Source organism: Zingiber officinale, chromosome 10B, assembly GCF_018446385.1.
Source record: "Zingiber officinale cultivar Zhangliang chromosome 10B, Zo_v1.1, whole genome shotgun sequence".
In the NCBI taxonomy this organism is placed as follows: Eukaryota; Viridiplantae; Streptophyta; class Magnoliopsida; order Zingiberales; family Zingiberaceae; genus Zingiber; species Zingiber officinale.
Window position 1 is genome coordinate 28,373,730 of NC_056005.1, and position 22,265 is coordinate 28,395,994.

At 37.1% G+C, this 22,265-nt stretch overlaps 1 protein-coding gene across 5 annotated transcripts in view; it reads right to left on the reverse strand.

Annotated features, from left to right (window-relative positions):
• Positions 1-3,130: 3,130 nt before the first annotated feature.
• The window catches only part of LOC122029745 (mediator of RNA polymerase II transcription subunit 27-like), a 68,666-nt gene continuing 49,531 nt past the window's right edge, over positions 3,131-22,265 (reverse strand). For 2 of the 5 annotated variants that reach the window (XM_042588862.1, XM_042588863.1), the window contains exons 6-7: positions 7,042-7,085; positions 3,131-6,962 (exon numbers count right to left, since the gene is read on the reverse strand). In XM_042588862.1, the coding sequence (XP_042444796.1) occupies positions 6,914-6,962; positions 7,042-7,085 (93 nt within the window). In that variant the 3' untranslated portion in view covers positions 3,131-6,913. The remainder of the gene's footprint in view (positions 6,963-7,041; positions 7,086-22,265) is intronic. The other 3 variants (XR_006125172.1, XR_006125173.1, XM_042588860.1) reach the window with 3 other exon arrangements.

Below are 22,265 nucleotides of genomic sequence, written 5' to 3' on the forward strand. Positions count from 1 at the left end.
AAGACGAAGACTTTGATGACGCAGACAAACCTGTCCAATATGTAGGCTTATCACTAATAAAGCCAGGTCGTTTGACAAAGGATGTTTTGTTGCTGCTTGCAATTGTACCAATCTCTTTGATCGGGCAACTATGAACAACTCCAAGTCCTCTTGAGATAAAGTGACTATTGTCGTCCATCTTCTTATTTCAAATTCAGTTGAAATTCCCACAGATGGCATCAAATTTAATTCTATCTAAAAGCGAGGAAGATGATGCGCTAGCTAAGCAACTCTAATGTTGACCCTAAGAAGACGAAAACCTTGATGACGCAAACAAACTTGCATGGTAAAAATAGGAACTAGGAGAAGAAAACGTTGTCACCGAGCCAAGGAGGAAATCCTTAGCACAGGCACTCCGACGCTCAAGTCAAAATGGTAACCGAAAGAGAATAGAGAAGAAAATGAACAGTAGAATAGTAATGTGGGTGTATGCATGCATGTGTGTACCTAACCGATGGAGAAGACCCCTTTCTATACCGCTTCTCATAACCTCCCCAATAATGAAATGTCAAAAAATGTTTGATGTCAACATATGTCGAGGGTTAGAGGATGTACAACAACTTTCTCTTAAGGCAGAGGAAGGTTCCATTACGAGTATATGTCAGAGTAGTGGAATATTCTTTGGTGAGTAGTCGTTATTCTCTGACAAATTGTTATGATTATCCGACAATGATGTCTCCTAGAGGAAGTCCGATCAGCTTGGAGCCGATTGACTCCGATCAGCTTGGAGCCAATTGACTTTATGTTAGAAGTCATGCCCGTGTAGGATGGGGAGTTAAGCCTCGTTTAGGTCTAATCGATATGAGTCTATTAGGTTTATGTTGGAAGTTATGTCCATGAGGAACGGGGAGCTGAGCCCGAATGTCCGACCAACTCTTAAGCCAATCGGATTTAAGCTGGGGATCATGTCCATGAGAAGCGAGGAACTAAGCTCCGGATGTCTGACCGACTTTGGGACTGACCATATTTAAACTGGGAGTCATGCTTATAAGAACTGAGGAAATAAACCCCAAATGTTTGACCGGCTCTAGGGATGACCGAATTTAAGCTAGGGGCATGCCTATGAGAAGAGGGGAATTAAACCCCATAACTCCGATTGGCTCTGGGGCCGCTCGGGTTTATGCAGAGAACTTTGCCCATGAGAAGTGAGGAGTTGAGCCCAGGATGTCTAACCGGATTTAAGCTAGGATCATGCCTGTGAGAAGCAAAGAACTGAACCTCATAGGTCTGATCAACTCTGAAGCTACTCAGGTTTATGCTAGGAGCCTTATGAGAAATGGAGAGCTGAGTTCCGAATGTCCGACCGGATGGCTCTGGGGCCGCTCGGGGTTTATGCTGAGAGTTTTGCCCATGAAAAGTGAAGAGTTGAGCCTCAAATGTCTAACCAGATTTAAGTTAGAATCATGCCTATGAGAAGCAAGGAACTAAACCTCATAGGTCCGATCAACTCTAAGGCTGCTCAGGTTTATGCTAAGAGCCTTACTTATGAGAAGTGGAGAACTGAGTTCCGAATGTCCGACTGACTCTAAAGCTGACTGAATTTAAGCTAGGGGAGTATGCCTATGAGAGATGGAGAGCTAAATCTTGAATGTCCGACCGGCTCTGAGGCCGATCAAATTTAAATTGGGGGTCATGCCCATGAGAAATAGAAAACTGAACCTCATAAGTTTGACCAGCTTTGGAACTGACAGAGTTTAAGTTGAGCGTCATGCTCATGAAAAACAGGGAATTGAACCCCGCTAAGAGTGATTTGTTTGGCTGCGTATATCCTCACTTTAATTACTACTGCCACCTTATCTTAACTTTAACTATTATCTTACTCTGACTTTAAATGTCACATCATTTTTACTATCAACTTCACATTATCTTTAGAGTCAGTCACAACGTAAAGCCAATCACAAGGTGCTGTGTCAACCAGCTTTGTCATCGAATATAATGTCAGACCAACCTTGGCATGGGGGGCTTTTAGCACAACTTTGAATCGAAATTTTATGGAAGTTTGCATAACACAACAGAAGTGTGCACAACTAGAACAACAGTTTGTTCATGCTCGTAAACAAAAATTGGCGAAATTTACCCAGACGAGGAAAAAAAACATATACGTAGGCAAACATATCGTTTACCCAAAAATATACATATGCAAACATATCATTTACTCAAAAAAACGTATATACTAGGCAACCATATTGTATATGTTTACCCAAAAATATACGTAAGCAAACATATAATTTAAACAGAACGCACAAATTCTATAATCACAAAACCATGTCTTTTAAGTGATAAGAAGAAAAGGCAGTGCTAATATTTACTCTTATGTCAAATAGGTTCATTACTAGTCAGTGTCTAATAAATGGCGTGACGTTCACTTATTTGTCCCCACTTCAACGAGGCATTGCAAGTGGAAACTTGACAGTGCTACAAAACTACACAGGAGACTATTTAAGGGATTGTAGCACAGATAGAGACAGATAAACCTCCCGGCAGTGGGGCTCATAATATATGATAGTCTTGAAAAATGAAAAAAATATATATTTGATTTTTCATTGTGTGGAAAAGTGATAAATACCAAGAAACAATAGCAATGACTGGTTTTTCAGAGCAATGCCCAGCGTGCTCCAAGTATATCAACCTATCGCTTGGATAAAACAAATTGGAAATAGGTCAACTTGATGTATGTTATGTGCACATTTCAATAATTCAGACTCCTAAATGCTAAACAGATGGATAGGCGCTAATGATTGACATGGATTATGGATAGACATTTTGATGACATTTGTGTGGGGTCTACACTCAAGCTATGGAACTTATCATTTCTCACTTCTCACTATCAAATAAATTCTTGATTGAACAAAATAACTAATAATACTATGTTGTATGGGAGTTTGAGAGGAACTTCAAACTAAAATTTCATGAGAATTTTTAATAATGCAACAAATCTAGTACGATAACAGGACTGTGAAAGGATCAGACATAGCATGTAATAATATATATGTACTAAGAAAAATAGGATTCCTCAAGAGAAGTTTGTATATACTCTTCCTAAATGATTCTTCTACAAATGGATGATTGACCTAAAATTTTTAATCATATTTAGTTCCTGAAAGTTATGATCTAAGATAATAATCTCCCCTCTCATTAAGATCCATGAACAAAACTCGGTAAACCATATATAAAATATCCAAATATATCTTATCTAGAAGCCCATAAGCATATAACTTAATACTTTCAAGGACTCGGAGGAAGACAATACAAGCATAAAAGTTGAAATGGTAATGAAAAAAAGTGTAAAACTTTTAACCACCTAAAAAAACAGATAACACAACAGATACAACAAAATGTAGGTTATTCAGTCAACTTTAGAAGATTACCTTTCTCGATAGCAAGAGCCAAGAGGGACTAATCAACTTCCTTTGTAGAGGCATAAAGAAAGTAGTCATGTCAAGGGTCCACATGGTTCATGTTTGTTTTCTGTCATTATGGTTCTAAACTATTCAATTAAGTGTGCATTTCTTTCGTTACAAACTAAATTTCAAATTGCAACAACTGTTAATTATTGCCAAAGAAAGAAGAAAGTGACTTTGGTGATGTCATCTCAATAAACAATTAATCAAAAAGTAGTTTAGCGAAAACAAGAATCATAAGTCAATTCAGCAATCAATATTGTCCCCTTCCTCCTCTTGAGTGGTTCCATTTCAAGTACCTTCAATAAACCTAAAAGATGACTCCTGCATTATGCTTCACAAGGATTTGGCTACATTTGATAAGTTTATGCTCAAAACAGAAACAGTGACAGGGATTATACAGTCAATGGAAGGGTCCTTTGTTATAATGAAATTATTCTATGACTGAAATTGTTCATTAATTAGAATAATGAAATTCAATTACTAACAAGAGGAGCAGGTCCATCAAGCTTTAATGTTACTTCTGTTGATAGTTGTTGGACCACATTTTGTTAGCTTGACGAGGAAAAACACTAAAATCTGCAAGTTGCCAACTCATTTCAAAAACAGAGACCTTGCTAGATGATCTTCAAATGACAATCCAAGTTGCGAAAATGCCATGAGGACCTTAGTTATAATACAATGCACATAAATAGAATCAGAAATGAAATAGAATGGAATGATAAGTCAAATAATTACTTATATTCTGATATTTGGTTTCTTTAGAAAATACCCTTTCATTTTATGCATAACGTTAGAGGTAGATAATTCAACTATGTGCCGAAAGTTAAATGTGCATTCCATATGTTCAATTCTAGAAAGACTGGTAGACATTATCATTCTCAGAAAACAAGCATTCCATTTCAAGTTAGTTCATTCAAGCAATGAAATGGAATCAAACCTCTGTTGCAGGCAACACATGAATTAATTCACACTAGCATATAGCTCACATTGATGCTTGGTCTAGTGTTCAAAGTTACCTCTGGTATTGAAATCCTTGCTCTACAGAAGCTGTATGATAGAAGTTCAAAACCCGGTGCAAAATTATTATGTTGAAAGATAATGTCACAATTTGTCTTTGTATCCTTTATCGGTGACTAATTTTATAGTTTTGGGAAATACAGCTTGATGATGATGATGAGGGATAACTAATTTTATCTAAAATTTAGGCATTATATTAGATTATGTCTTAAAAGTAAGCTCCTTGATTAATCTAACACTTCCCTCAAACTAAAGCATGTATATCTAAACTTGTTACATACACATAAATCAAGTAGCAGGTAAAAGTATATGGCGTGATGAACTTCTAAGACATAAGACATCTCAGACGAAATGGCAGCCAATCTCAATTTAATTAATGTGTTCATGGAATGAACACAGGATTATTTGCAATATGAAAGGTGGTTTAATTGTTGCAGTGCATATTTATTAATTCAATAATAGTAAGACTAAGGTCATCAATAAAGACTTGATCCATTGCATGTCATAAATTGTGTTATTACCCTGTATTTTGCTTCAGCATTGGACTGTGCTACAATGCTTTGTTTCTTATAGATTGACTCCAGTATACATATAGACTTAAATCAATAGGATAAGAAAAAATTCTAATATTTTATATCCATATTTCCAATAGAGTAGACATTTTCTTTGAGATCTTTTTAATATATTGCAAGCTTCTTAACATTGCTTCCTAATGACACTTCTGAGGCATTTGCATAAGCTAGCTTACTGCAGAACACAAATATCGCCCAGTAACTATATAAGATAAATGACTTTTCCCATGTAGACTCAATAATGAGAAATCTTTTAAAATCATATGGCCTGACCATATATTATGATTGTCAAGCTTGAGACGATTGGATCTATTGAGAGTAGGTCATGCTTGGACAATGGCAAAAGGCGGTCAACGGAGAAATTGAACTTTTGATAGGACTATTACACCTAAATGTGAGGTCAAGCCTCAAACAAGTTTACCACCTCAGACCCTACTTGTGAGCCAGGCATGGCTATAATTAGCAAATTATATCTTACATACATTTTTTTAATCCAAGTATTGGGTCCAGCTAATCCTGGAAGTGATCGGTCTTCTCCCTGTTCACCCACCGGGTAAATCTAGAAGCACAGCAGTTCTAGCATGGGCACTTCTCCACCACCTTATCATCAAGGATAAATAGATTAAATGGCATGATCCATTTAATAAACTTAAAGTAAATTTTATATTCAAGCAATATGATATATATTTTGAATTATGTAGAAAATTTTAAAATATAATCCATGTAATTAATTATATGTTATAACATATATGCTATATACTTTATATTTATACCGAATTTTTAAATAAAATATTATATTGTATTTTTAATTATACTTCATATCTAAACTGGCAAATTGCAAGATGAGTTGTGTCGTGCAAGTGTGTCTTGTCAATTTTCTCAACCCCAGAACTAGTAGATGAGACAAATGTAGGCAGGGGGGATCCGGGGGGGCGGCATCGGCGGTCGCCCCCCCTTGCTGGCGGTGGAACCCCTAGTATTATGGGGTTTTACTGGTGGAGATGGAGGATACCGCTCCTTGTTTATCATGATTGTCACTCCATACTTGAATTCCTGGATCCGCCACTAAATGTAGGGTTATATTAGAATGCTTCCACCTAGACCAAGATAGCTGCGAACTCTAGCACAACATGTACAAGTGTTGTGTCAGCTTATGACTCTGATATCATATTAAATGAACAGAGAATCTTACATCTAATTAAGTCTCCAATACCTATATAGTCATCAAATTTTGGACATGTGATGATCAAATCCTAGAATATTTACAAAATTACTCTCAGGTCCTTCGGTCCCGAACAAACAAAGCATATTATTCATTAGAATATGTAAAAATAAATAAAATAAATAAATATACATTTCAAAAGAAAACACTTGATCACAAAAACAGCCAAGAGATATGGTCCATGACAAATGAGAAATTGTACAAATTTCAATAGGAAAATAGTAGCTAAGATGAAAAGATGAGCATAGCAAGTTCCCTGCATCTAATTTCATTCAAGTGACTTGATCATATAATAACTGGAAACACAATGGCACAGAAGAAAATAAAAGAAAATGTACGCAGATCTATTATCATAACTAAGTTTCCACAACTGAAAAAAAAATCAGACCTAAAAATGTCATTCCAAGGGTAAAAAGAAAAGTCTCTGAGAATGCTTACCAGTAGCATTATATTAGGACAGATCTCAGAAGTGACAAAGTGGATCAACAATGGGAACACAACAAGATGAACATTGTTGCACAGTGTTAATTTTCTCGGGCATTACCAGCTGAGCACCCAATATGATAAGCAGAAACTGGTTGGTTAGCCATAATTTGAGCCAATTCTGTCCAGCTAGAATTGGTTACAGTGGTTTCCCAATAGGCATGGTGAACAGGAGGTTAAAGCAAAGCTAATGATTTGTCTATCATTAAGAGACGGCCACATTTACTGTAGTAAATCAAAGGATTATCAGTGTATTTCTACTACTAGCATTAAAGCTGATATTACAAAATAGCCATCGTTTTACCTGCATGCTTTTGAAAATAAAGTATGATGGCAGCAGATCCAATGCTGCAAAGAATATAATGTTAACATGAAGCAAATGTTAACCTGTCATATCATACCACCAGAAAAACAACCTAGCAGAGCTTAATATCATAATTTGTATGATGCAATCATTATTTTAGAAAGTGTACCATGAGATAAAGAGATGCATAAGCATATATTTAAGTTGACTGCATATAGACTTCAGCATAATGTGATGCCATGAGGTATAAAAAATATGCAATTCGAGTCCATATGCAATCATGTTAAAGATATGTAGACCATATAGCATATTTTAGGCCGATATCATTTTAGCCGACAATTAACTCATAAAACTAATCAATTTAATGGATTTAGTCACCAACAATAACAAAAGCTTTTATCCCAGTACGTGGGGTTAGCTATATGAATCATCCTACGTCATTTGGCTAGATCCCTACTATATTCTCAACAATATTTAAATAAATTTTATCCTATTTTATCATTGTAAATCAAGACTTCTTTGGTCTCACATCGCCTAACTAAAATATTTATTGATCACCTAAAAACATATTCATATCATCTTAAATAGGTCTTTCAGTTTTCTTATAGGCGCAACCGAGATTTTCTATCTAATATTCGTATATCTTTTGTCATTCCTCATAGATCAGCACATTCATCTTTGCATCCTCATCTCAGTAACTTTCATTTTATGCTCGTGTGCTCAATTCATAACTCAACATTCAATTTCATATACTTCATATACATGTTTAACTGTCCCTTTATGCTTTAAAGGTAGTTTACAATCACAAAGAACACTTGATATTCTCCTTTATTTCAACCATCTCATTTGTATCTCATGTAAAGCATCTCTATTAACACTTTCATCCTTTTGCAAAAAATAATTCTAGATACTTAAAGGTCTCTATATATTCTATTTTTACTCTACTAAGCTTAAATTTTTTTACTTTTAATATTATCAGCCAAGATTCAAGTTTAGTACCTATTCCTTCATGTGTCGACTAAAATAATATCATCTGCAATCAACATATAGCATGGTAACTTGTCTTAGATGTGTCCAATGAATTTATTCACAACTAGTATAAAAAGAAAATGGACTTAGAATTGATCCTTGATATACCCCTAACTTTATAGAAAATGTTTTAGTTAATCCGCTTAAAGTCTTCACTTTTATCATTACATTCTCATACATATGCTTAATCGTTTCAAAATACGCTACACTAACACCTTTCATTTATAAAATTCTCCACATAATTTTCCTCTATCATAATCTTTTGGGGCCCATCATGTTTAATTTTTTAATATTATTTTTATTCATTTTTAAAGAAAATATCTATTTTTATTTTTAAATTATATTAATTTTATTTGTTGTAGTTTTTTTAATTATATACCTTATTTTTTAAAACCTAATCAACTTTTTTCTTTTCCGCATTGATCTCTCAAAAACGTGCTCCCTCATAGCCGTTGGTGATCTCATACCCTTCCCCTCTCTTGCTGGTGCTCCACACTCTTCTCCTCTCTCATCAATGATTTTGTACATTTCCACTCCATCGCCGGTGATACTCTCAAAGGACATCCTTTCCTCCTTCATCATTAATCTCTTTTTCTCGCTCTTGCTTCTTCTTCCTCAATAAGAACAAGAAATAGACATTCCTTATGCATTCGATGCAAAGTAGAATGCTAGTCTTTTTAAACATCAAATTGATATTTTCCTCTCTTTTTTTACATAAATAAAAAAATAACCACTTTCAGATTCTTCATATTTTTTTAATGGAAAATTTAGGGTTTAAGGTCAGTTTTCATAGATTTTTATTAATCATAGTATTTAACTTATCATTCTAAAAAATTTGAAACTTAGAGATTATTTTTAATGTTTGAGAATAATCCCTCATATATATTTTTTAAAAAAATTTGGACTGATTATTCGTCTAGGTGTTCATTCTAAAAAAAATAGCAGTCCGGTGGACGAATCTCTCGCGATACGGGATCCCGGAGAAGAATCCATTATACGCAGCCTCTTAAGGAAGCTCCCGCCATAGGTGTTCATCCTAATCAATCAAAATAAAAATTAATATTTATTTTGTAAAATACTGTAACCAAATAATAGGGTTTAATGGACGAATAACCGTAACGGAATTTTTAAGAATTTTCTGAAAATTTTTCGGAGCTCGTATGACAGGATTAAGGGAATGAAATTATAGGCTTGGGAAAAAGTTGTTTGGAATACCATTTAAGTAGGAGTTGATTAATTCCATTAACATAAGGTTTAATTAGAAAACCTAGGTTTTATTTCTTTTATTTCCTTATTTTCTCCCGATCCTTTCTTCTTCCCTCAATCTCGTCGAACCCCTCCCCGATTCTTCTCCTCTTCATCTTCCCCAACCGACACGCCGACTCCTCCCTCTTCCTTATATTCTCCTTCCCCGATTTCTTCCTTCGCCCTTGCCTTTTTCTCGATAACGTCGCATACGGCCGACGCTCAGTCGTCGCTCTCTCTCCCATCTTCACCACCGAGCGTCTCCCCTCTGCCCTAGTTGGATTCACCAATCCTCCCTTTTCTCTCGCGCTGCAGCCCACCGCCACGACCCGACACCGGTCGCTAGCCACCTGCGCGCCACCCAACCTCCCCTCATCGGAAGCCAAGCATCCACGTCCTTTTGACTATGCCCTAGCTCCCGATCCACTACTGGTCGAGTTCTCGTCTTCCCGATCTGAGTCGCCACCTCTGCACAGGTTGGTCTTCAGCCAAGAGCAAGGATCCAAGCCCTAGTTCCAATTGGTAGACGCCGCTATCCTCGATCTGTCGACGACAACCCTGACCAGAGGCCGATAGCCGCATGTTCCACCTCCCCGAACCCTGGCTCTGATCTCCCCTATAGCCAGATACGACTGGACGTAGCTAGATATTGACCATAGGTGGCTTTACGACAGCCAGATCAAGATCTCAGTGGACTCGTCGATCACCATGAGCCATCGCTGGAAGAGGTAGGTACTGTTGATTAGGTAAGCAGGCAATATAAACGTTGTGGATTAAGAATTTGGTATTGTGCTCAATTGAGGATGTATTGATTTTGATCTAGGGTATTGATTTGGGAAATCAACAACTTCACCTTGCGCGGTTTCAATGTCCAGCAGCACACACTTTCCGGCTGTGAGTCAACAGCGAAGCATCCAGGTTTGGGTAAGTTTTGAAGTTTAGTTCATTTATACTCTAAATTGGACTAGTGGTGAGTGATTGTGGATTGAATTAATTAAAGTGGATGAATTATGTTGAGTTGATTCATGATGTTTAGTAGATGGTATAATGGACAGTAAAAAATTGATTAGGTTGTATTAAATGGATTAATGGATTGTAGATTATGATTGAAAGGATAAAAGGATTCATGGATGATTCGATTAGGGTTTCCCTAATTAGTTTGGGTCTGGGTTTAGCTAGTTATTGCTTATATGATTAGCTAAACTATATATTATATGAATTGTAGGACGTTGATTCGAGACAAGCGTCTCGACGTGGGATCTATCAGATACGACCTTCTTTTAAGGCGGGTACCTTTGACTTATCTCTTTTGATACTGTCATTCTGATATGCTTAGTAGGTTATAACTAGTAGTAATGGTTATGTTATTATCTGCTTTGGTATGTCACTACTTGATACTGTAGTATGCCTATAGTGTTATCTGTTGTGAATTTCTGCTTATGTCTTCTTGATTCTTACCACGTGTACTTTTGTTCATAGAAGTAGTGACATACAATGCAATACCGGATATAGGTCTATCTACTAGTTTACCACTTGGCATGTGTATCTAGGTTTATTTTCTGGCATGTGTACCTAGATCATTGTTATGGACTTAGTTTCCTTTCTAGTACACATTATGAGGAAGCTGGTATTTTTCAGGGTTTATATGCTTTAGTGTCATGCATCATTTTGCATGATTGCATGCTGAGCGATTGTCGGCTCCATTGTTATTGAGCAAATCGCCAGTTACATGATCTGCACACACAACCACTCATGGGTTAGTGTTTATCAGGCAGGTGTGTGGCAGTTTTGCTATATCAGGCTCCGCTGGTCCGCTCATGAGTAGTATTGACTGCAGCATGGTAGTGGGCAGGGATCCCTCTTCTTGACTATAGCATAGGGAGATGAGAGATTTGGCTCCCCTTCTCTGTTTGAGATAGGAGGATAGGTGTACTCCGACAGCACCTGTCCACTCGGTCACTCAGGAGTAGTGATGGCAGAGTGCACAGTTGTCATAGCTCTACCCACTCAGCCTCACCATCGCGTGTGAGGTGGCTGATAGACGTCAGGGGTGACCATGTCATTTGCATAATATGCATGGATTGCATTTATTGTTTGTGCTTGCTGCATTTTGGATACTGCATTTTGGATGTTACATTTTGGTGATTGCATATGATTGGCATGCATACAGGAGACATGATATATTTGGTTTGATGACTCTGCATTTATTGGTATGGTTCCCACCCTTATGTCAGGATAGGAGGTCCTGGTGAGTACAGTTCTTCTTCTGTTGTTCAGTTTTGCATTACCTGTTATTGTTCAGGAGACTATAGTCCATGATTATTACTGATAGCTATATCTTACTATGCATGTTAGTTCGATACCCGCTGAGTTGTTGAACTCACTGCCCCTTATTTTTCCTGTTGTTTTTAGGTTAGCACATAGATATGTCGTGTCGCTTGGAGTATCTTGTCTGCCGGTCCCACGTCACATCAGAAGACGGTTTACCTCGCTCTTGATTTCTTTTATATATTCTTTATTAATTTAGCTTTATATTGATGTTTAGCCATATGGCTATTTTATTGTTTTTGGTATTGTATTTGTGTTTAAGCCGTGCCGGCACGCATTGTGTTGTTTTGGTTGTATGGCTTCCCGTTTGTTTTTCTGCTATTTTTTTAGTGTAGCCGTGTGGGTTGTTTAATATATATAACTGCGTGGTTGTGTTTTTAGTACAGCCGTGCGGGCTATTTAATATATATAACTGCGTGGTTGTGTATATATTCCAACTGTGTGGGCTGATGTATTTTGTTTATTGATGTATATATGATTTAGATTGTCACTGGTACAGGGAAGATGTTGTCGGATTTACCCCTGACAGGGACTCCTATGAGGCGTGATATTTATTCTTTTGTTAAATTTGTGCAAGTTATAACCGAATTTTAAAATATCATTAAATTGAAAGTATACGGCATAAATTAGGTTTCATTGTTCCTTTATTTTAAGCAATTATTTTGATAAAATAATAGGAATCTATACTTACTTTTTTTTATATTGAATATAAATATATCTACTAAAAAAATAATTTATGATATACAAAACGTATGAAAAAAAAAAGAATAGAAAATTTTATACACTTCAGAAATCTGTTACTAATACTAAAAATCAAAACTCAGAAAATACAATTGAAAATTTAAATAGAAAACCAATTGAATTTTCACTATAACATAATACTCTATGTCAAAAATTTTCTAAAGATCACAAATATAATTTATCAAATATTAATATTAATGAAGAAGATAAGTAATTCAAAAACAAATGAATTAATAGGTTTGAAAATAAATTTTTTAATAATATTGATAAAACTATTATTTAAAATATATATGATCCAATACAATGGAAAATAATAAATATAAATTTAATAGATTTATTAGTTGAAAAAAGTTTCAATTAGAGAAACCAATTATGTTTTCCAGATAATAAAAATTGAAGACATTTTTTACTGTTCATTATATTCGAAAATTACCAAATAGAAAAAAACTCAATAAGAGATGGCTAATATACTAAAAAAAAAATTAGATAAAGTATTTTATTTTATTATAAATTATTTAATAAAAATCAATTACAATTCAGTTAAGAAACGAAGGATGTCGAGATTGGAAAAATCTTAGTATCAAGTTTAAAAGTCATGAAACAAGCAATGAACGTATTATAAACATGAATATTTAGTTTGATGTTGAAATGAAATTACTTAAAAATCAAACCAATCAAAATTTACAAGAACAAATAAATAAGGAAAAAAAGCATTGGAGGAATCTTAAAAAAAAGAAAAGAGTATTTTAATTTTTTTCTTAATAAATAAGGAAAAAGAGCATGGGAGGAATCTATTAATAAAAATTATTACTATAGTTAAAAATCTTGTAAAATACTAATTTGGTATTTCATGATGCAAATGAGAAGATTTACGAAGATAACAATGAATTTATTTTAGATTTAATTAAAATGATCACAAAATTTGATCTAAGAACATTTTAAACCTATTTGAAATTCATAATTATTATCTAAATCATAATATATACAATAAGTTAATAAATATGTTAGAATTAAAAATAAAAAGTATTATAATTAAAAAAATAAAGAAGCAAAATACTTTTCAATTATACTTAATTTTACTCCAGATATAAGTCATCAATAACAAATGTCTCTTATATTAAGATGTCTAGATATTTCAACAAGTCCAATTGAATAGAAGAATTTTAAAACGTAAATGATACATTAGAAAAATGTCTTTTTGATACGCTTATTATTATAATAAAAAATTTTGAACTTGATGTAAATGACATAAGAGGATAAGGATATCATAATGGGTCTAATATGAAAGGTAAAAAACAAAGCGTACAAAAGAGATGGTTAGAAATAAATTCTAGAGCTTTTTATACATCATGTGTTGTCATAATCTTAATTTAGTATTTGTGATATGACTAATTCTTATCTTAATGCTATAATATTTTTGGTGTTATATAACGTATTTACTCATTAATTTCTTCTTATACAAAAAGATAAAAAATTTTATAAGATCATATTTCTAATTTAACTCTTAAACCATTGTCACAAATGTATTGGGAAACCCATCTTAAAAATGCTAAAGCAATAAAATATCAAACTATACAATTAAGAGATGCTTTATATAAATTTGTAGAAACATCCTAAAATAAAAGGTGAAGCAATTTCTTTAGTACATAGATTGGAAAAAATTTATTGTTTAGATTTTTTCTTGTATTCACTGTCACTAAATTTTTACAATATAAAGATATGAATATTACTATTGTATTAGTTTAGTTAAAAGGTCTTATTTCATTTTTTTAATTATAACAAAAGGTGATTAAATTCACTCCATGCGCCCCTTACAGTCCGTCCTCAGATTATATTAAGGGAGAGTCAGTTTATAGTCGACCTCTAAGTAGTTAGAAGGTGAGAGATTTTTTCTTATTTTATTTTTTTATACAGAAAATGAATTCATATCTGCTATGATTTCTAAAAAAAATTACAAATAAAATGAATATAGAACCAAATTTTCATAAAAATGTAGAATTAGAAGAAAAAACAATTTAATAAGAATGAAACTAATGATGTGAAACTTTCACTTCACGAATTTTTTAAAATTAATTATTTTAATTATATTATTGATCAATTCTACCCACGATGACCCAGTCTTAAATCCAGATAGAGGAGGATTGCGTTAAGTTACTAGATAGCATTAAATTATGGAAAATGCTCAATGAATTGATCCATTAAACTATTATACTAATGCTAAGTTATTTCCCGGAAGAAACACGTTGCAGGGTTCGACTGTAACGTCTCAGTAAGTACCGCTACATCTCCAAAACTTAGGTATAGTGCTAAATATGCAAGAGTTCGCATTGCAAGGTCTGACTGTAACGTATCGGCAAGGACCGCTATATCTCCATGAGAGCTTGGGTATAGTGTTAAATAAGCAAGAGTTCTCACACCATAGGTGGGATAAGAACAAACATTATAGGAAGACTAATAGTCTAAAATTTAGAACATGGAACATAAGAACCCTCACTAGTAAAGTATTGGAGGTAATAGATATGATAATTAGGAGAATAGACAAGAAGACAAAAATAATAGAGAACTCGGGTTTTAAGTAAAACAAAAAATGAAGTGGGTATTTTTGTAAATAGTTCATTAAAAGATGAAGTTGTTCAACTAGTTAGAAAGGGGATAGAGTTATAGCTGTCAAGATAGTAGTGGCGAAAAAAGCTGTGAACGTAATTAATATATGAACCTCAAGTAAGATTAGATGAAGAAACTAAATCAAATCAAGATTTTGGGACGACTTAGTTAAGGTATTACAATTCCGTCAAATAAAATGATGTTAATAAGAGACGATCTAAATGAACATGTCAAAGTGAAAAATGAGAAATATGATAGGGTGCATGCGAGTTATGAGTTTGGAACAAGAAATGAAGAAGGGAAAATTATATTGGATTTTGTGATAGCTAATACATTTTTTTAAAACAAAATGCTTGACAACATTCAAAAATGGTAATAATAAATCGCAAATTATTTTTTTATGGTTAAGAAGAGGGATAAAAAGATTTGTAAAGATTGTAAGGTTATCCCTGAAGAAAACTTAACTACCCAATATAAGTTAGTAGTATTGAATATACGCCTTAATCATAGTATCAATAGAAAGAAAATATACATGACTCCTAGAATTAAGTGGTGGAAGTTAAAGGATGGGTAGCGAAACATGTTTAAGGAGAAGATAAGAGTTCAAACATTAGATGAAATATACAGTAACTCTAATATAACATGGGATAAGATGGTATTAAAATTAAAAATAGTTATCAAGAGTATGCTCAGTGAGTCAAAGGGGCATATACTACCAAGTAAGTAATCTTGGTGGCAGAATGAGAAAGTATAAGAGAAAGTGAAGAAAAAATAAATAGTTATAAGGAATTATATATTTATAAGAATGAGGAAAATTAAAAAAATACCCAATAGCTAAGAAAGAGGAAAGCAATGAATGAAGTAAAAAATGAAACTTTTGAACGATTATAACGAAACATGAATATAAAAGAAAAGGAAAGAGGCATTTATAAAATAGCTAAAATAAGATAGAGGAAAACAAGAGATTTTAGTCAAATAAGATGTATTAAAGATGAATGCAATAGGGTACTAGTAAATGATAGAGAAATAAAAGAGCGGTGGAAGATATATTTTCATCAACTTTTAATGAAGATCTAGGTAACCAACTTAATCTAAGCAATTTAAGTAGGTCAAATAAGTATAGAAATTTAAATTTTTATCGTAAAATTCAAACTTCAAAAGTTGAACAAACTTTAAAAGGAATGCAAAATGGAAAAACTGTGGGAACAAATGATATCCCACGTATGGAAGTATTTAGAGAAACATGATATTGAATAGCTTACAAAATTATTTCATATGATATTGAAAATGAAAAAATGTCTAATCAATGAAGGGTAAGTACTCTAGTTCCCTTATATAAGAACAAAGGAAACGTATAAAATTGTACAAACTATAGAGATATTAAACTAATGAGTCATACCATGAAACTTTAAGAAAGAGTAATAGAAAAAAAATTAAGGAAGGAGATCACGGTGACTGAAAATCAATTTAGATTCATATCTGAAAGGTCAACAATAAAAGTTATATATTTTCTCAGACAACAAATTGAAAAGTATCAAGAGCAAAACCAAGATCTACATATGATATTCATTAACTCAAAAAAAACTTATAATACGGTACCAAGAAAAATTATATGGAGAATTCTAGAAAAGAGAGGTACTAACGTAACAAATATATTAAGCTAATTAAGGATATGTATGAAAATGTAACGACCAGAGTGAAAACGTCAAAGCATTTCCAATAAGAATAGGGTTACATCAAAGCTCTAAATCTCTATCTTTTTACAGACAAACTCACTAGACACATTCAAGATACAGGTGCAAGTTGTTTACAGATGATATTGTTTTAATAAATAAGATACGTGAAGGAACAAATGTTAAACTAGAATCTTGGCTGGAAATATTAGAAGTGAAAGGTTTTAAGCTTAGTAGAGTAAAAACAGAATATATGAAATTTAAATTTAAAAATATTGTACGTAATGAAATAATTGTTAAGATAAGAAATGATGAATTATCTGAAACTGAGAGTTTTAAGTATTTAGGATCATTTTTGTAAAACGATGGACGAATTGAGAGAGATGTCTTACATAGAATAAATCAAGATGATTAAAATGGAGGTTAGCGTCGGATGTTTTATATGATCGTAAAATACCTTTAAAACTCAAAAAAAAGTTTTATAAAATGGCAATTAGACCTGCTATATTATATGGCTCTAAATGTTGGGCTATTACTCGGGCACATGAGCAGAAGATGGAAGTTGCAAGATGAGGATATCAAGATGAATGTGTTGGCATACAAGGAAGTACGGAATAAGAAATGAGAGCATTATAGAGAAAGCCGAAGTTACATCTATTGAGGAAAAACTTCAAGACACGTTTAAGATGATATATGATCCTATCCGGAAGCTGAGTCGGACGAAGGCTGGTCGCGATGGCCTGGTTGTTGACGGAAAGTCGCGGGTGATCCGGCCCTCACGGGCGGCTGACGATGCTGCAGGTCCCTGCACACACTCAAACGATCTCCCCCCCTCACGTTAGAGACCAGAACCCAGGGAAAAAGTCCCCGGGTCAGGTCCTCCGACGCTCAAGTCAGGTCCTTTTTCCCCAGAAAAACGCAAAGCGAATGAAAAAAACTGACTCCCAATTCCATAAAGATTTTGTGTGGCTTTGTAATACTCTGCGAAGTTTGTGAGGTTTCTTGGTCAGCTCCTCTTTTTCACTGCTTCTTCGCTCTTGCTCGGCACGCTGATGGTCCTTTTTATTTCCAAGCTCGCAGTTACACTGCTTTCTTCTCTCCTCTTCCTCCTCCTAGCGCTAACTGGAGGAAAAAGTTCTTTTTTCTCCGATTTCCAGAGGAAACAAGCTAGCCTATGCATTGTCAATCTGAGCTGCCTCTACCTCCGGCACTGGAAGAATTCCATATGGACCTCCCCTTCATTATGGCTGCAACTCAGATGGAGGATTGGCGCCTGAATCTAACAAGACTGTTGTCCGGCGACCTACTGTCTTATTTCAGGCTGAGCCCCCCTTCTCCTGAAACACCACACTCCTTAGGTAAGTTCGTGCTGAGCTCCCCCTTTCGATCATTTTCTCTGTTAGAATGACCTTTCGTGTTGGTGCTCACAGCTGAGGTTTTGTATCGCGCATCAGAGGCTCTGCCTTTGCCCCTCAGTGATCTGGAAATACTGCGGCGCGGTCGAGAGGAGGCTACTCCCTCACTTGGATCCACATCATTTGGAGAAGCGCCTCAGCATACTACCAACACCGCCTCACACAACACTTCTCCATCACCGCCGCCCGAGCCGAGGTCTGGTCGTGATCCACCACCGCCAAACGCTGCCTTCCGAGGAGCCTCCGGCCTGCAGACGCGCTCCCGTCAGGGTCGAGGCTCATCCGGGAGGTGCTCCAACCTTTTCACGGGTCAGCCTTGCTCTGATAATTCTGACTCTAACAACTAGCCCCTGCTTCACAGACGGCGTCGAAGACCAGATCTGACTTCACAAACGCTTGATCCTGTTCCTTTTACTACCATATTGCTCCCCGCTGCCACCGTGACTGGCCCTAACACCACTCCCCTCTTCATTCTTGTTTTATTTATCTGGCAGCCTCTCCCAACCCCTACAGGGGAAGACCCGTGGCATTCCGCTCTGCCCCTACCCCTGCTGAGGAAACCAGCTCAGGCGAGCGTCATGACACAGCGCCAACTGAGCACATTCCCGGGCCACCTCCGGCTCCTCCTGGTTCTGCCGTCGACCCTTCTCAACCTTCCTCCTCCACCCGCTATCGCTACAAAACCACTATCCCTTCTGAAACTGCTTTAGTTCGGCGGCATGACGTCCCCACGAGCCTTCTAATGATGAAAGGCTATCTTGGCAGCTTGTGGGCAGAGAGCATGAGTCAAATGGATAGCGCACTGCCATTAGTCCATATGGATAGATTCTTAAAGTCCTGGGCTAAAGTAAGTACCCCTTACCTTACACTTGTTATTAATTTGGCTTAACTGAAGATTATATCTTCCATCCAGACTCATGCAGAATCTTTAGTTCTGAACCAATCTTTCCACAACCTCCATCGAAAGCAAAGAACCCGAGAGAGTCTCCGAATTAGAGCCGAATCGAACGACCCACCCCAAGCTAGTTATGATCATGAAAGTAACCAAGCCTTAACCAACCGCACTCGCCGTAAAAGGTCCCCGCAGTCAAAGATAAGCTCCAAGCTTTGAAGGAGGAGAGAGCCGATCCGAGGTGTGGTATCAAGAACAACTAGCCCACCAGGCTCAGGAAATACAGTCCAAGGATACCCTTCTGCAGGAGAGGAACAAGAAATTGGAGGTTCAGGCAGCTCAACCGGAAACTCAAGCAGCTGAACTGAGGGCTTTGAAAGCAGAACTATCCCAGTCTCGAGCGGCTCTGACGGGAGTATCTACTGCCTTGGCAGTCTATCGGGAAGGAGAGAGTGATCGTTGCCTTCAAAGTCGAATGTCATATCTGAGCTCTCCTGAGTTTTTATCCCAGGACGGGGCACGTTTTTCTGCAACCGTACCCTACACGGCGGCTGGAGTTATCCGACAACTTTACGCATAGAACTTCTTGAACTCCATCCCTCCCGCAGACTTCTTGGATCAGGACAAGATCATCCAAGGTTTTCCGGATGAGATCTTTGCTCCTTTCAAATGATTTGTTCCAACTGCTTAAACTGATGAGATTTTTACATGTACATGAGTATCTTTGAATTTTTACTTGACTATCCTACCGTCTCTGGAACCCTCGGTCGACCTGGCTTACACCCATAGAGTCGGCACCCCTCAAACTCGATAGGGCCGTAGGTAGTTAACACTCCAAGGTCGGTCTAGCTTCCTTCCTTGAGCATCCTGCAAATAATAGGCCCCCGATGCCAATTTCTTGATAACTTTGTATGGTCCGTCCCATTGCGGCGCCAACTTTGTCACTTCCCTAACGGCTTCACCTGCTTCCAGACTAGGTCTCCTTCTCCGAAGAATCGGGGGATCACCCTTCTATTATAGTTCTCATCCTCCGCCTTAAGCCCATACCGCCGCTGCTCGCTCCCGAATTTGATGAAATCTAGTTCGCCAACCGCCTCTCGTGTTCCCTTAATACATTATTCTTCCGACGGATGGTATCCCGACTCGGAGGTACCATCGCTTCATCGCATATACCAAATGGAAAGGTGTCGACTGACTTTCCGGGTGTCATGTAAGCCACAAAATGCCGGCTCGTCCACCCAATTGCCTCCCGTGTGATCCAGCTTGACTTTGAGCCCTCGCACTATTTCTCGATTGACCACCTCTGTCTGACCATTGCTCTGAGGATGAGCCACCAAAGTAAAGGCCTGAGTTATGCCGAACCCCTTGCACCAGTTTTGTATCTTGCGTCCCTGAAATTGTCTGCCATTGTCCGACACTAACTTATGAGGCAAACCGAATCTGCAAAAGATATTCTTCCACAAGAATTGGATCACCGCATCTTCAGTGATTCTGGCCAGAGCTTCCGCCTCCACCCACTTGGAGAAGTAGTCTACTGCTACCAACAAAAAGCGCTCGCCAGAGCCACCGGAAAGGTCCCACAATATCCATACCCCATCGTCAAACGGACAAGACACTATGTAAGTTCTCGTAGCCTGGGTGGTCAACAAGTTCGATACTGCACGGACAAACAAGTATTCACCACAGGCATCCTTTCTAGGTAGCCGAAATACTCGGCCAAGAAGACTTTCCGAGCTGCGTTCTCACGGCGTGATGCCACAAGACCCCAAGTGTATCTCGCAAGGCTGATCCGCTTCTTCCATACTCAAGCACTTGAGCGGAGGTCCGAGAAAGACTCAGACAACATCTCCAATCACGACATAAGAACGGGCGTCATGGCTAATAATAACGGGCCTGCTCTCGAGCATACGCTCTTCTAAGTTGGCTGCACTCTTCGGAGGAAATTTATTACGGGCGCTTCCAATCAATTACTCCTCCCGTGTTATTTAGATCTATCTCGCTATAAGGCGGTGTCTTGCTATAGATCCGCTAAGTACCCAAGTGGTCGTGAGCCGCCATCTCGCCAATTCATCCGCTCATTTTCATTGCAATCTTCCTCTTTAAAATCTTTCCTCATCTTCTCATAAGCTTCCTCGATAAACTTGCATCTTATCGCTGTTTACCTCAAAATTTCCAGCCACTTGCTGAGTTACTAACTGAGAATCTGAGTAAATAATGACCCGGGCGGCCCCTACGTGCCGAGATGCCTGCAACCCTGCCAATAAAGCTTCATATTCTGCCTCGTTATTAGTGACTCTGAAGTTAAGCCTGACAGCCAACTGCAATATATCCCCTTGAGGAGATATCAAGAGAATCCCGACCCCACTTCCTTTGTGAGTTGCTAACCCATCTACATAGATTTTCCAAGTTTCCTTAGAGTTAGTCTGATGAATCTCTGTTAAAAAATCTGCCAAGGCCTGCGCTTTAATGGCTGTGCGTGGCTGGTACTGTATGTCGTATTCTCCTATCTCAGTTACCCACTTGATAAGCTGGCCTGCTACTTCTACATTAGTCAGCGTTCTTCCTATGGTGCTATTAGTCAAGACTGTGATAGGGTGCGCCTGGAAGTATGGTCTTAACCGCCGAGCCATAAGAACAAGTCCATAAACCAACTTCTCTAGGGTCGTATATCGAGACTCGGCCCCTTTCAATAAATGGCTGAAAAATACATTGGTCATTGTACATTATCCTGTTCTTTAACACACGGCCTCGGGGGTGGCTGATAAATAGACCCAAAGGGGTTCTCCAACAACAAGTTCAACAAATGGTAAAGATTCCTGTATCGCTCACCTCAAGGCCTGCACTCTTCCGTCCATCGAAACTTAGCCGCTTCGAGCACTTTAAAAAGGGCGGCTCGATCCGCAACTGAGATGAACTGGCCCGCCTACTAACCTTCGCTTCCTTCATTCCGAGGATCCGTGTTTGAGTGCTCAACCTTCTCAAGATCGCTTCTATCCCCTGCTCACCACCGATATCGTAAACTTCCTCCTTCGCCCCGAACGGACATTTGTGAGGATTCACTTTACACCATATGTCTCGTAGTCCCGCAGTTTCTTCTACATCTTTATTGGGATCGACGCCTGGGGACTGATCAAGATGTCATCAACATAGACTTCAACGCCCGGCCTGCTCCCGAAAGATTTTGCCCATCATCCTTCGTAGTGGCCCCAAGATTCCTAAGCCCAAACGGTACGATCAGATACAGAAAGTACCATCGGTATGGCTAAGATTCTCCGATCCTCCTAGCTAAGGGTATCC